Raw genomic sequence first — 16,581 nt, forward strand, 5'->3', positions numbered from 1 at the left:
CCCTATGATTCTATGATTCTATGATGTCCCCTTTGGCAATATGACTAAATATGACTTCTTTGACATGACTAAGTAGATTAGAATAGTTGAGAGTAGGATAGTTTGATGAATGGATATCCTTATGGTTCTTTTTATGAGGCCTTCTATGCATCAGATGTTGAATGTCTTATATAATAAGAGTGCGTGCTATTGGTTCTGTGCAAGAGAGAGGTGACAGAAAGCCAATGGGCATAGATACAAGTCACCATAAAGTTGTGTGGAGAAGGGGGAAGTATTTTGGATCACATTTTGCTTTTTTCCCCATGTGTGTAATTGAAGAGATCAGGGAATTGGCTGGCATGCTCCCTAGTAAGTGTCTCTGTACCTTAGGGATTTCTTTTGTAGGACTTGGAGAGGTCTGAGACGGTCATTTCCCTCTGCAGAGGAATCCCACAAGTTAGTTTTTGTGTTTCCATTGCACACATAATGTCCTTCTTTGATTGTCATGCTGAGTAAACCAGTGGTTGAGTTTTGCCTGACTTCTGTTATAATCACCAAGTTATGCCTAGCTTCAATTCAAGACTGTAGATCAGGTTCAATCAAAGCTTGAATCTATCCACTCGAGAAGTTCACGAATTTTGGTCAGCACTGATCTGTCATTTTTGCATAATGTTACAGAAATCTTCAATGCTCATAATATTTGTGTATCACTTGTACTTCTCATTAAGTTTATGAAAAAGAGCTTATGATATTCTCTAGAACTGTCACAATATTCTCTGTGGATTGTTTTGAATATATGAGCTTTTAATTTTTTCATGTAGTAATGTAATTAGGGTGTCATGTGGATGTTTTAGTCCATGTGTGTTCCTGATATAAGATGACTTTTGTTAAATATTTCTTTGATAAACATTTCATGCATAACGAAATGCTACTGATCCTTTTGGTTCAGTATTGGTCTTTGTAGTATAAGGAGAAAAAAAAAAGAGTTAAGATAATTTGTGGGAATTTTGTTTTCTTGATTATAGATTCCTCTTCAGAAGGTTTTGTTTGCTAAGGAGCAAATGCTGTGGCATTAATGTTGGTATTGATTAGTTCCCCTGCCTTATTGCTACTTGCAAACAACTGTATAAACCTAAAAAATGGCTTATGCTTCCTTGTCTCTTCTGTACCTATAGCTTTTCCATAGGTACTGTAGGTTGTTGACACTCCCAACTCTGTACCACAAAGTGAAAAATTAAATTCCCATTCCTTTCTTTATGATTTTTTTTCATATTGCTTAGCCATAAAATTTAAATTCAAAATGCAGAAAATATGTTGTCATTATCATATGCACATATGACATAAACGGTAAGAGAGTGGAAATGATACAAAATATTTTCCGCTTTATAGTATTTCTTACCTGTTTGGTGCTAGACAGGCAGTTACAAAATATTTCCCCTTCTAGGTTTTACTGAAGTTTTTAAGATTAAAAAAAAGCTTTAAAAATTAGGAATAGATACAGAAAAGAAAAAACTGGAATGAAATAAGTGTATGTAAAAAGCTACACAAGCATCAAAATAGTGTCAGAAAAAGGGACAGTTAAGAATTCATGGGCTTGTGTATAAAATTAGATTCTGGGTCAGTGCAAGTCAAGAGAATTTAGTCTCAATAAAATCATAGATGCAACTGAAATGACAAGACTTGGAGTAAATTGTTTGTAACCCATGTCATCACATTTTGTTGCCTTGGTGTAAAAGCCAGAAAGGCCTGTATTATGTAACAGCAAAGCGTCCTGGTTTGGGGTAGAACAGAACTAATTCTGATCACTGATTTTACTTTTCAGCTAAAGCTCTTCTAACTAACTGTGCTTTCTGAAGTTAGCAGCAGATTTTCATGGACAGTGTCTGCTTCTAGCAGTGATAATGCTCCATGTTTAGAGTACCTATCAAGGACTGGTGGCAGACCAAGGTCACTGCTAAATCCTGTGTACCGTGTTGTGGGGTGCAGAAAGTAAAAAGCTGCTCCTGTGGGGAGGAGCAGACAGGACAGGTGACCCTAAAATGGCCAGTGAGGGATTCTATCCCCTATATGTCTTACTCAGTGTAGAGCTGAGGGATCACAAGGGCCAAGCTCTCTTCTTCAATGGCTGGTGTTCCAAGGAGGACTCTGTTCTGCCTTAGTTCCTGGTCTGTGTGTTCCAGAATCCAGTTCCAGAATCCAGCTCCTGCATCTGGTTGTCTGCCACTGAGTCCAGTCTGGGACTTCCCCAGTGCCTGTTTCACAGCATCAGTGATGCTGGTGATGCAATTGCCATCAGTGGGGGTTGGGTTCAACACTGGTTTTGTATCTATTTCTCTATATATTCCATTTTATTAAATGGAATTTTTATTAAAGCTGTTTCAGCTTGCTTTTCCAATCCATAAGTCTCTCCCTTACTCTCTTTCTCTTCCCATTTAGAAGGGGAGAGGGTTTAACAGAGATCCACAAGTCTCTCTCCCTCATTCTCTTTCTCTTCCTCTTTGAGGGGGGAGAGGGCTTAACAGAGAGCATCTGTTATAGGTCTGGGGGCAGCCCTGACCCTGCACCTTGACAGATTTGTTGGTGCCCAACATGGTGCACGATTAGAGCTCTGATAGATTGCCCAAATAGTTCAAATTCTGGTTCACACAGTTGAAAGAGTATCATTTGTTTTTTCTGAGACTCTTTAAGGATTGGAAATTGAAACATACAATTTACATCATCTAAGAGCAGTATCATTTTGTGTCTTTTTAGGGTTTGTTTCAGAGTTAAATGCCATAGTGCTCCCTCGCATGCTCTATGGGTTGTGTTATTGTTTACTTGTTCTCACTGTTTATCTGAAAGTTATCGGTTTTGGGCGCTGGGTGAAAGCTGCTGCTTTGCTGGGGTGTTTATCACTGGTTTATGCTGGGCTGAACTGGGCTGCAAATGGGTCTATGTGCCACAGGTGTCACGTTCTAGATTTTGTTACTAAGAATACTTTCAGTTTTATCTTGGGAAGTTCTACTTACTTCTCCCCACCATGCTAATTTGACTCCCCTAGATTCTGAGATTCCATTAAGTTATGGGGATAGTGGATGTGATTTTTACTATCAAAATACTGTTATTTTTATTAGCATTGAATTTCTTATTGATTATCTTAATTCTTCCAATTCTCATTACTGTCTGGTGTCAGGTTAGATGTGGGTGGGGGTAAATGTGTCAGGCGGCCACCTCAGCTCAGGACCTGGGTGCATTTGTGGCAGCAAGCACAGCAGTTACTCGGACTCTGCGAGGTTTTGTGACATGCTTTGTAGCCACCCATGCTCCACGGGTTTTAAGACATGCAGGACACGCACCACAGCTATTCACACTCTGCGGGCAGTACTTGTCACGACATACCCTCTGGACTTCCCTGCGTAAGTCTGGAGAGAAAATGAGCAGATGGGATGGAAAACCTACCTCTGCCCTACAGGCACGAGTACTTTATTTACAAGTTAAAGCAAAGAGAAGAAAGAATTATTCTGTAAGGGAGGCTGCTCCGGTCCACTGTGAACAGTTATCTGGTCCGAGTACATGGGTCTTAGACCCAAACAGGAGTAGGGGAAATGAAAATGTCATTCATGTAGTCCATGCAGATCCTGTGAACTGTGGGAACGCTGCTAACCCTGTGAACCAAGTAAATTATGTGAACCCTGTGAACTACACAAACCCTGTAGTTGGATGCGAGCACTACCTTTGGCATTAGAGGGGCCCTGCCTCCAACTGGGTGGAGGAGGGAGACAGCAGAGTTTATTGGACTGTGTGGATTTGATGGCCTGGCACATCTGAACCATAGAAGTACAGAGCCCTGGTAGACACTGGTGCACAGTGCACCCTATTGCCATCGAGTCATAGAGGGGCAGCCCTGACCTTAACCCATGATGCAAAGAGAGAAGAAAAGCCAGCCTGTTAGGTGTAGAACATCGCCAAGAGAGTGCTGCCTACAAAATAATGAAGATTAGTTTCCATGAGAGAAGGTCGTTTTGATAATCTCCACTTTCACTTTACCAGCAGAGTTTTTCTTCATGCAATAACATCTGGAAACTACAATGAATGGAGAAATATGCGGAAAGGGACATCCTTTCACTAAAGACTTTGAAAGCCTTCCAGATGCCACTGCCAATACAAGTCACAATCAAAATGACCCGATAGTTAACAGCAGTAAATTTTCATAGAAGGGTGCCCTGAAGCAAATGGGTATTTCAGCCAATAAATCTGATGTTTTGATCTTTCTGTATCAAGTGCTCCACTTCTGGCATATGCATTCATCTCTAAAGAACTAGACACCTTTCCTGAAAATATTAAAAGACTTTAAGAAGTAGGGAAGTGTGGTATAGATGATGAGCCAACCTGGCAATGGCTTGGAAAGCATGGACAAAATGAGGGTGAGACCTGGTGTGTAAGATGTGAATCATGAGCTTGTGGGGCTAACCTCATCTGTACTGCATCCAGGTGTAACTCACATGTACTTTTATGCTAAGAAGGATTTCTTTTTTCTGTATAGACTTCAGCAGAAAGACACATGAATGCCAGATTCAGAATGAATATGATTTATTGCTATAGGGAAGCAGTGTACTGCAGGACTGGTACAGAAGATGGATGAGGCAGGGTGTGCATCTTCTCTGACAGCTTCTTGTATGGCTGCACTTGTCCCACCCAGAGCAGAACCACTGCCTCTGTTGACAGAAGAGTTGTAAAAAGTAAGGGAAAGTCATTTGGGCTAAACTCAGCTCCACATTCATGCAGATTTTTGAAAACTGGTTTGGGCTTGTCCACACTTATTAAGAGAGCCCAGAGAAGGTCAGATTACATTGTGGGAGTCTAGCGGACTGTATGCTGGGCTCCCGACGCTGCTGGTTTGTTCTGTCTCATTTCATTAAGGATCGTTGCACCTGCTCTACTAATTGCAATGTAGGTTATTAATAATGAAAGGTTTTTCAAAATCTAATTTATTTCTCATGTTTCTGTCTGTTCAAACAATGGATGTAGATTAATCAGGTTGCTGAATCAATTTGTGAGCTATTTATTTTCTTCACTTATTAACTGTTTAAAAAAATCTGTTTAAATGTTCCCTTACTGTGTATTGATCTGTGTGGTTAAAGGTACGAAAACTGAGTTGTTTGTAGGCAGATTCCAGTTGACTTTACCTTCGGGGTCTCACTGCTTTTTATTTACAACTGTGGTAAGTGGTGTGCAGATGTAGAAGATGACAGAGTTTGCCCTCAAGAAACAGTAGAAACAAAACCATGCAAGCGCTTGAGTTTCTGAGACACCAAGTACAAGAAAAACAAAGTTGATGATTGGTACCTAGCTTGTTACTTCCACATGTGTTCGGTTGTTGGATTAAAGATAAAAATGTGTTGTTTTGTCTGATACTTGGAAAAAGGATTTTTAGGAGTGCTGAGGGTTACTCAAATGGTTCTCCCGCATGATGAAGTGTGTGCACTTGAGACCTGGCTGGGCAGTGCTCTTTGTCTAAAACAAGTTTAAAATCCCACTCAGACAGGATTGATACCTACTACTGTTGCTACTAACAGCTAAGAACATTAAATGTCAGTAAAGGAAGATGCTTTTCTCTATATATATCCCCCCACCCTGGTTTTGATTCCTTTCTGCATTTGACAGCAGTTTGTGTCTCCTCAGTTGCAATGTTTTTCCCATATTGTCAGTCAATCTGCTTCCCAGTTGCTTATATGGGTGTTTCACACCGCATCAAGAGAAGAAATGTTTAAAAATGGGGAAATGCAATTTTTATTTAAAAACCAAAACAAAACACCAAAAAACACCACCAACCTGAAAACACCAAACAAAGCAAACCACCCATAAGTGGGGGAGAAGTGAAGTCTGGGGCAAGAGTGGTAGCTATTGCTGCATTTAATTTTTTAAAAATGCATTTAATTCATTAAAAAGAAACAAAACAAACTGCAATTTGACAGTGTCAGCTCTGTAAGGCTGTGAAAATAACTTCACCTGATAATGCTGTACGGTGGCTGCTAAGGACTAAATAACATTTCAATCTCTTTTAGGATCCGGGTCACACACAGGTTTCCCAGTATCGCCAGGATCACTCTCTGATTATGAGATCTATTGTCCACATGACTGATGCTGCTCATTCAGGAATTATGCCTCCTTCCCAGCTAACCACCATTAACCAGTCTCAGCTAAGTGCGCAGCTGGGACTAAATTTAGGAGGGACTAATTTGCCACACACATCTCCCTCCCCTCCTGCGAGTAAATCGGCCACTCCTTCCCCTTCCAGCTCTATAAATGAAGAAGATGCAGATGAATCAACCAGAGTAAGTTGTTCCATGCACTGTAGTGTATAAGCTTTACATGTCTATATGTTATATTTTCATGGATGTGGCAGTATCATCTCAGCTGCAAAGTGGTCATAAAATACAAATGTTACGGTATCGTGGGCTATGATTTATGTGCTGTTTAGCTTCTTTGCTTAAGAAGTTTCCATATTCCTCCACAATAATAAACATAAGAATACTCTGTGTGTATATATATGCATATATTTGGTCTAATACATTCATCATTTCTTTCAGATTTTGTAGATCTGGTGAATTTCTTTACTCATCCACTTTGGACAGTTCTGTCATTTCAGTATTCTCTGGAGTCATATTAAACATAGATGCATTTTGTTAGAAATAAAATAAGCTTTCTCCTAACTGAAAGTTTATTTAATTTACATTTTGCTTTAAATAAATTTGTTATAAAAGGAAAATTTTATCAATGAAATAAAGCACAAATGTTATTACAGCAACATGTTTAACGGGCGTAATTTAGACTGTTCCATGAAAGGTTTTTTCATTATGTTAATGGTAATTGTGCATATGGAAAGAGCATTGTACAGGATCTTCAAAATATCGAAGTAAAACAGCTACCATAGAGGTTATATTTAGAGCCACTTTATCCCCCTGTTGCAAGAATCTGTTCATAGCTCAACAAAAGAGGGTCCAGGACACGAGATGCACACAAGGATGGGGGTTGCCTGTGATCCTGGGTGGGCTGCTCTGGGGGTTCCCCAGCCCTGGGGCAAGAAGGAAACATTGGTGCTTCTGCACAGGCACCTGACACTGCACGAGGAGCCATGGGGTGGGTGGTGGGCACCGTGGGTCTTCGCTGCAGGTGGATAGAAACTGCCGAGTTGCTACTGCGTTGTGCCGGAAGGGTGGACTTTTGACCCCCCAAGCCATGTCTAAGTCTGGGAGTCAGAAAATGCCTCCAAGCTCTTGGGCCTACTGCTCAAATTACATCTTAGTGGAAAAATGTAGATTGCCTATTTAAAATATACCATAGATTAAATCTTAGGATTTTTAAATACAAATCAGTGCTGGGCTGTAATTTTCAGGTCAAGCTCATAGTATTTGACTTTCTGAGCCATGCTTAAAATGATTAGGAACTATTCATGCATTTAGTTCCATTAGATCTGGTGAGATTAAGCTGAGACTAAGTGCTACTTGTGAGGAGAAAGGCTGGCACAACAGGACTCTCCAAACAGTAGCTTTATCCCTATTTAAGCCGGACTGTCAATAATTTTTTTTTAATTAATCTGACTTATTTCACATATGTATTGACTGTTCTGTTAATACTGTTCCTTAGGCTACTGGAGAAAAAAGAGCTGCCCCGGATTCTGGCAAGAAGCCCAAGACTCCAAAGAAGAAGAAAAAGAAAGATCCCAATGAGCCACAGAAACCAGTGTCAGCATATGCCCTTTTCTTCAGGGATACACAAGCTGCAATTAAAGGGCAGAACCCGAATGCTACATTTGGAGAGGTTTCAAAAATAGTGGCATCTATGTGGGACAGTTTAGGAGAAGAACAAAAACAGGTAAAAATATATGCAAGGCTGTCTTACAACTAGAATAGTAATCCTTGTAAACAAGTCCTCCTACCTCTGCCCTGAGTGGACCACGCTACTTGCTCATGTAGACCCCTTGCTTTGTAGTGTTACAATGGTTTTTGAGCTTGCTGGAGACCTGCGCCTAAAAAACACTTTGCTATAAGAGCCAGTATTAAATGGATGTATTTGTCTTTAAATTTTAACGGGCAGTTTGTAAAAAAGCTCAGGTGATATTGTCCTAGAGTCCTGTTAAGACCATCTTTTGATGATTCCTATTTCAAAGCTCTTGTGTCCTATTAATCAGAAGTTAGAAGAGAAAAGGGGAAGGTACAGCACATTTACCATTTGCCTTTGATCTGCCTTATGAATTTGTTACAAAGAGTTTTGATTTCCAACCTTTGAAGCCAATCCACTGTGCCTCATTACAGTGTCATGTGTGAAATGTTATCTCCAACTCAAACTTGGTACAGGATGTTTTGTTCTTCCATGGGGGTTATTCTTCTTTCTATACATACGTAACTCCTACATATGGATTGAAGGAAAAAAGAAAAATCCTTTGGGGCTGTTTGCCTCTTGATACTCCATGCAGCTCCCAGTAACAGTTAATGGAAGCTGCAAATGGACTCCCTTATAAGACACATTCTGGCAGGATATGAATGATACTTGCTTGTGAAATACATTTGGAATCTTTAGTCTAATCTAACAGATGATGGTGAACATGATTTAAAAGTGAACTTGAAATTTTCTCATTATTAAAAATACAGATGAATTAATTTTTAAGTGTTCATTTTAAGTGTTCTTTTTTAACTCAATGGATTCTTTCATACTGGCTTTGGGAAAGTGAATTGTCCAAGCTTTATGAATCACCCTTTTTTTTTTTTTTTTTACACATAGTTCGAATATTTGTTTAAAAAATATTGCACAGGCATTTTTTTGCTATTTTATACTACTGCAGATACTTTTTTGGGTCTGAAATACTCAGTGTTCTAATATCCCTGTTGCTTAAGAGTCATTAAAAATTAATTTTCTGGGGAGGTTAAGTGTGCATATGTAGTCTTGTCAAACAGTTGGCTGCTCTAGCAGCCTTTTTTTGTCCACAATAAATCAACATAAATTGTTGTGCAAGTCCAATGAGTAGACATGAAAGCCTGTAACCACCTGCAAGAATTTTTAACTCTTTCAGGGAAGAAAAAGCACATCGAACAGTGGAGTGTTTCAGTTTTTTGGTCTGTGTGGTTTTGTTTCTTTGCAAGTGATTTTGAGAGCATTCTGGCAAAAATGTCTTAATAATTGAAGTTGGTGAAATTGTGGTCTCTTTTAATAGGTATATAAAAGAAAAACTGAAGCTGCCAAAAAAGAATACCTAAAGGCACTTGCTGCCTATAGAGCAAGCCTGGTTTCTAAGGTAAGCCTAATAATACCTTCAATGTAATGCAGTTTTGGCAATGCTGTTGAAACTTTGGTGGGGTTGGTGTTATGCCAAATAAAAGTTGGATCCTGGTGTTTCTGCAACACAGCTCTGCAAGATATTGTGCTGCTTCTTGATTCCTACTTAGTCTCTGCAAAAAAATAATGTCATCTCTCGAATGGCACAGTAATGATTCCCAAACAATAACTTTGGAAACGTGCGTTTTCCTTTCTCTGTGGAGATAAAATAATGCACTTCACCACAAAAAGTAAAACTCAGTCATGAAAAATACACTGACCTTTTGACATCTACATATGCAAGCTATTCACAGAGTTTTTTTTTTCCTCAAGTGCTACTTCTCAAAAGACAGACTTGCTTTGCATGGAGCTGGAGGGCAGTTATTGTGTGACAAAGCTTAAGTATTTCTTGCAGGTGAGGGGAAAAAAAATGTGTGGTGGCTCTGAGTTTGGAGAGTGCTTACAAATGGACTAGCTGGCAGTGAGCCACGTGGAGTATTTTAGCAGATCCTGGGTTAAAACAAATCTTGTGAAGAAAACAAAGTTCTGCTGTCTAATTTGAGAATTTACCTTTCTAACCACAGCAGTATAGTACTTCTAGATTTCTTGCAGCTGAATACCATAAGTGGAAATACATTTATACAAATCTAAAATATAGGCAAAAATGAATCAAGGTGGTTATTTCTCTAATTATGTTTCATAAAGATCAGTTATAAGAAAATGACAGAACAAAGTGATGATATCTAACACCCAAGAATATTTATTTGAATGTAGATCAGCAGAGCATTAGTAAATCACACAGAAAGTTGCTGTGTGTTTTAATTAATGACTAAAAATACAGCAACAGAAATTATAATCGAAAGCTGAAAGATTTCTTCTGCTCGAGTTGAGAAGCTGTGTTCTTCTGTTGTCTCTAGGACTTAGGTAATACTCTTAAACCCTTTGTCATCACAATGTTAAGTTCAGTGGCAGCCAGAATTATAAATACATTGGAGGAAATTTATTCTGTCAGTGGTAAGTTCCCTTTCCAAAAACATCAGAAATCATATTTTCTTCCCAAATCCATGGCACCTGGGCTGCTGAGGAACTTCTGGGAAGACTGCAAGTGGAAATTACATTCCAAGTCCAGTATTCATCTCACTTCCTCTCTCTTAAGACATCCTTGCCGTGGCTTTTTTATCTGAGGTGTTTGATGAGAGTAGGGATGGAACAGACAGTTCTGCAGCACAATTTGACACATTCTAAGGTAAATGTGTAAAACAAGTCAGTTAATTGTGCTGGAAGAGATGACTTCACTCAGTTGTCTTTATATGGGGATTTTAGGCAACCATTCAACATGTTGTGTACAACACAGATGTCTAAAACTGTGAAAGGCGAATCCTACCTTAGGTGCTAAAATATAGCCTTCAAAGGCGCCAGAACACCTCACTTATTGTAATAGGCCTCACTGGACTGTAGCTTTCTCACAGGTGAGTGTCACCAGAAACCCCCAGAACACTGGAATTAGGCAGGATTCCCTCAGTAGGACACCCTGCTGATGCAGTGTATTCAGCTGGGTGCTTTTGCCTTGGCAACATTCCCTCAGATGTTCCTCTGTTGTAGATGCCTAGGTCTTGATGCCTTAGATGCAAAGAACTATGAGGAAATTAAAATACTTGTTTGAGAAGCTTCATTGTTTGTCCACTACTCTTTTGCCATTGTAACTGGTGGGGGGGTGGAGGGAGGGATGTGATTCTGCTCAGGTTTGTCTCCCAAAGAACAGGTTGTTTTTAAAAACATACAAATATAGGAAGTATTTGGCCCTTTTTAGCTCTTTCAAGCACAACATGTTTGTGATATCTGTGACTTTCTGGTGTTGAACAAGGACACGGGATACTTTTTTTGTCCAAGTCAGAACTGGAGGCACCATATACAGAGAGGGATGAAGAGGTGATGTAATGGACTGGTGGATCAGTGATCTTTTTCAGACTGCTGGTTGATCTTTTCTGATAGAAAACAAAAGATGAAAAAGTCTCCCCTAGTAGCTGTGAATTCTATTTCCATGTAAACAAGAACAATGTTTTTTCTGTTAAAAATACAATGAATTTCTTTTCCAAACACAGGCTGCTGCAGAATCTGCTGAGGCCCAGACAATTCGTTCAGTTCAGCAAACATTGGCATCCACAAATTTGTCTTCCTCTCTTATTCTGAATACTTCTCTTTCTCAACATGTAACAGTATCAGCATCTCCTCAAACTCTCCAACAGCCCCTTCCCAGGGCGATTGCTCCGAAACCTTTAACCATGAGACTGCCGATGAATCAGATTGCAGCTTCTGCTACCGTTGCACCAAACATGCCGACAAACATTGCAGCTCCATTGATAAGCTCTATGGGGACAAATATGGTGGCAACACCATCTTCATCTCAAGTAAGTCCCTCAATGCAAAGCCAGCAGCACCAGATACAGCAGCTCCAGCAGCAACAGATGCAGCAGATGCAACAGCAGCAACTACATCAGCATCAAATGCATCAGCAAATACAGCAACAAATGCAACAACAGCATTTTCAGCACCACATGCAACAACATTTACAGCAGCAGCAGCAGCATCTTCAGCAGCAAATTAATCAACAGCAAATGCAGCAGCAATTGCAACACATACAGCTTCAGCAAATGCAGCAGCAGCAAATGCAGCATATGCAACACCAGTCGCAGCCTTCTCCTCAGCAGCATTCTCCGGTAGCCTCTCAGATCACTTCTCCCATCCCTGCCATTGGGAGCCCTCAGCCAGCACCTCAGCAGCACCAGTCACAAATACAATCTCAGACACAGACTCAAGTACTATCGCAGGTCAGTATTTTCTGAAGATACATGGTCTTGCAACGTGGCTTTGTGTTGATGGGGAGGGGGTATGGGGTACACCGTATTTGGCTGAAAACTGTAAATTGTTGATGGTAGTTATGCAGGGATGCATAACAGATAAAATGATCCTCTAAAGTGTCTATTAGATAGGCAATAAAGAACTACAATGTAGCTGTGTATCATCTTTTAGCTGACTATAATTCATTTTGTTTTGTTTTGTTTTTTTTTAAAAAAAAGCTGTGCTCTTTTTTCATGTGATGCCTTTTTAATTTATTTAAGCTTTACCTACAATATGTGAATCAAATGGCCTAATAAATACCTGGACCTTATGACTGTAAAATGGCCTTTCAGAGTTATATGATATAACCCTTCTTTCTCTAAAAGTGGATAATGCCCTTCAAGGCAGTATGAACTCATGAAGCCCTTAAAGCACAGTTGTAACTACCTGTAAAATGATGATTGGATTTCATACAATCATACTTGTATGACATGAGTTAGTTGATGGCATTTTTTTGTCATGAAAAAAAATAGAGTACATCACAGATTTTTGCCAAAGCTCTTAATTTTTTTTCTCTCCTAAATGACTTCAGAAAAACAAAAGCAAGAAACTGAACTTAAATATTTGACCCAAACTTTCACTTCGTTTCTCCAAACAAATCTACCATAATTTGTAAGAAAATATATATTGACCTTTACCCTCTTACGTTAAGTCAAATTACAGAACAAATGTGGATATTATATTCTGTGTCTAAGTGATGAGTTTCAGATTTAATACACTGTATTTTTAAAAGGGAAATGCACTTAAATAAAACTGTTATTACAGAAAACTAAGATGAAAAATGCAAGAGTTTTTAATATGCTGTAAAACCAGTAGAATATTTAAATGAAACTCCACAACCGAATAATCAATGTAAATATTTTCTTTAAAAGTTGTAAGTTTTCATATCATGTGTTGTAAAGTTTTCATAAATGAGGCTTTAATGTAAACACTGGTAACATGAATTATTAATTGCTACATTGCTTATTGTGTTTTTATGCTGTTTTATACTTTTTTATGAGTTATGATAGCAGCAATTAAGTTGTTTGTATTTTGCTTATCTAAAATAAATGCTTTTATCTTGCTATAGAATAAACACATTTCAGTAAAACTGATGAGCCATAAGTCTTTGATAGAAAAAACAGAAATATTTCCTTATACAAACACTTTCTTGGAAAATTTATTTAAGTTTTTGAATTTTTATCAAGCATACTGGGTAAACAGGTACTGTTTGGAACTGAGAGAGTGACCAGCTCCCATATCCAAAAAGATGCTCTGCTTAAGAGTTGTGCATAACTTCTCTGAAGTTTCTATGACTTCAGAGACAGAATGCACGTGGTAGAGTTACAAAACATTCGTGGTAGCCTGTTACATTTATCTGCAGGAGTAGGATAGCAAACCTGTCTCTCAGCAGTAGTGTTTGGAGATGCAAATAAGCACAAATTGTGGTTTTCTTTGCCTCTGAGTTTCAGATGTGAATGCAGCCACTGAGATGGACTTCCCATCTACAAGCCTCTAAATCTGACCCAGGCTGATCCTGAGTTTTCTGACTTTTGTTTTATCATAGAAGTAGTATGTAATAGAGGCGGGCTGGAGAGGGCAGGTATTTCATGTGAAGGATTTGGAAACCCTCACTCCTCTTATGTTGTCAGGTTATTAGTGCTGTTCATACATTTTCATTCGAGACAGAGGAGAAATCCTTTCTTTTCTTCTTTTCTTTCTTTGCTTGCAATATCTGTTCTGTGAGCGCAGTCTGACCACTATCCCCAGTTGTCTTGCATGATTAATTACAGCATCTGTCCTGTCAGAAGCTATAATGAAGAGGTCTTGATAAAAATTGCAAATTACCACTGGCAACAATCTTAAACTGCTTATGATAAAATGAAAATTAAAAACAGCAAGTGTCAAACCTGAGCCGAATCCTAATCATGTTTGAGGCAGTGTCCATGGCTACCATGCTCAGACTACAACCAAAGAATAATGGAATACAGATCCCAGAAAAAGTTGCAGCCAGACTGGAGGGAAGAGGCACTGTACTATATGGTGTGAGTTTATTAATAATGAATTCAGCTTTCAATATTTCATCATCCTCAGGTACTCTGTTTATTATGTACAAATATTGAACAGCAAGAGATTCTAATTATAAATTTTTAGATTTCTCAGAGCAGAAGAAATCATGTATAAATTGAAGCTTTTCATAATAGGTGTTAGCTGACAGCTACCCATGCTCCTAATAGCCTTAGTATGATATCTAATAATGTCTGGGATGGAAGATGTTTATTCCAAGCGTGAGGAAGCCTGCCTGCATTAGAAATGGCACGGCAGAGGCTGACTGGGAGAGATTTTGGTGTGTGTCAGTTTTAACCAATGTTAGATAACAAAGGGAACCATTTTATAGTCGTTTTGAAACCTTTAGACAAATGTCTTCAGCAATAATTGCTAAACTGCATGTGACAGTAATTGTGTATTAGTTCTATAATTGTCATTTTGAAGACCTATGAAGTATCGTTGGAAAAACGTCACTAGTGATAAGAGTTAATTACAGCTGAAGTCTGTTTTCAACTATTTGCAGCAAGAAGCAGGTGTTATTACACTCATTAAATGGTTTCATAAATCCTGGGTTTTATCACATTTGATTAAGAGCTGCTGAACTACTGATGGTCAATTCCAGGAAAAACAGTTTTAATTACTGCAGTTAAACAAATTTAATCATCAAGCAGGACCATACATTTTAAATATCAAAATTTGATTCTTGAAAAACTGGAGCATCCCCCTGGTTGCTACAAAATTATATTTCACGTTACTCACAGAAGCATATTGCAGAACATCTTGTGTTTCAAACTGTGCAAGTTAGTGTTCATATTCCCTGAGTCTAAGTGAATAACTTTGCTATCATAGGTCATAAATAAAACTGCTAATTTAAATTGCTTAATGTGCAATTTGTACAGGAAAAAATCCAGTATCTGTATGATTTCAGTGTCATACACAGTTTAAAGAATCTTTTCCTTCATATCATTTACAAGCACTTAACTGCTCCCTTCTTTTCCCAAGGCTTCAGATGCTTTATCACCCCAGTTAACCACATTCTACTTTCACATTAACCCAGGTTGACACATGATGAAAGAACATAAGGAGGTTTAATTTTTAGCTGACACAGGGTCATTAGTTTCAAAAATGGAGAACAAAGCCTTTAAATACCTCTATGCAACATAATCTCAATTTTATATTATCACCTGACCATTGTGGTTTCCAGGACAGATGGATTAAATATCTCAAGTTTAACCAGAAGTCTTGCACTGACTCTTTTCAATGGGGATTGGCTATTTGAATGCCTCCTTTTCCATTTCTCACTTCATGGAGTATTTTGCAGCACTGGACTTCATTCTAACCTTTCCCTCCCCCCTTTGTTTGGCTTTTGTTTTGCAACAGCTGTTATTATCGTTTTTGGTCAGCTGTGATTGCTGGAGGCAAAATAGGACCAGATGGTGTTTTGCTATGCATGAATGGCAAGTTAGAGGAGTTTAGATTGAATAGGCCAAGTTTGAATGGTGTCTATGCACCACCTGCCCTCTTCAGCAGCAGCGTACACATCATAGGAGCATGATCTGTCTCAGACCTACTAGAATTGGATGGGAATGGAGAGAGCCTCGTTGGATTTTCTCCATATTTATTGATCTTCCATGCACTAACAGCATAATGCAGTACACAGTCAATTTGAGTTAATTGGATATGACACAGCATGTACATGTAATCTATCACTGTAGTCTCCTGGTACACTTTAGGTTTTGCTGCCACAGGAACTTGCAGTATTAGCCTGCATTAATAGGCTAAGTGGATGGAAGTAAAACAGCACCATTGTAGGGCTTCACTGAACAAAATACACTGTAGTTTTAAAATGATCCCCTTGAAACTGCCAGAGATGCAGTTAGATGTGAACATTTCAGATTTGATAGACTGGACTGAGTGTTTTGGCACAAAGGAGAACATACCTCATTCCCATACCTCTCTGCAAGGTTTGCCAGTGAAACTGAAATGAACAGTTGACTGAAAGTATGGCGCAGTGTCAGCAGTGATGAGCTGGTGCCATTCAGAAAGGGATGTGTGTTTGCATGGAGAGATCCACCTGGTAGCAGAAGGGATATTATATTAAGCACATTCTGATTACCATCCCCTAAAACACAGAAATTAAAATTGGGCTTCCAGATTTGGTTTAAAGTAGCAAAGGGCTGCTTTGGTGTCCTAAAACTGGTCACAGAGGTAGAATTAAAATGTTAGAGAAATTTCATATCTGTTGTATCCTCCATTAAGATTGACTGAAAGACCGGGGGGGGGTACGCAGGAGTTGTGTCTGGATGTTATGGAATAAAACACATATGTTACAAGTAATGAATAAAATACATAACAGTAGCACATAATACATCAATTACTTGAATT

The 16,581-nt window shown here is 38.8% G+C and overlaps 1 protein-coding gene across 1 annotated transcript; it reads left to right on the top strand.

The window, feature by feature from the left end:
- The first annotated feature begins 6,028 nt into the window (after window positions 1-6,028).
- Window positions 6,029-14,216, top strand: TOX3 (TOX high mobility group box family member 3). Its single transcript, XM_008939773.1, has 4 exons — window positions 6,029-6,293; window positions 7,606-7,833; window positions 9,170-9,250; window positions 11,373-14,216. Exons 1-4 carry the CDS (start codon window positions 6,075-6,077, stop codon window positions 12,111-12,113), a joined length of 1,269 nt encoding a protein of 422 aa, XP_008938021.1. The 5' UTR covers window positions 6,029-6,074; the 3' UTR covers window positions 12,114-14,216.
- Window positions 14,217-16,581: the final 2,365 nt, after the last annotated feature.

This window comes from Merops nubicus, unplaced genomic scaffold, assembly GCF_000691845.1.
Source record: "Merops nubicus isolate BGI_N331 unplaced genomic scaffold, ASM69184v1 scaffold33494, whole genome shotgun sequence".
Taxonomy (NCBI): domain Eukaryota; kingdom Metazoa; phylum Chordata; class Aves; order Coraciiformes; family Meropidae; genus Merops; species Merops nubicus.

Excerpts from the sequence above, each read along its gene's own strand:
- TOX3 (XM_008939773.1), top strand. The coding sequence starts at position 6,075 with ATGAGATCTATTGTCCACATGACTGATGCTGCTCATTCAGGAATTATG. Across the intron at positions 7,834-9,169 it reads TAGGAGAAGAACAAAAACAG|GTATATAAAAGAAAAACTGA; the intron begins GTAAAAATATAT and ends CTCTTTTAATAG. Across the intron at positions 9,251-11,372 it reads GAGCAAGCCTGGTTTCTAAG|GCTGCTGCAGAATCTGCTGA; the intron begins GTAAGCCTAATA and ends TTCCAAACACAG.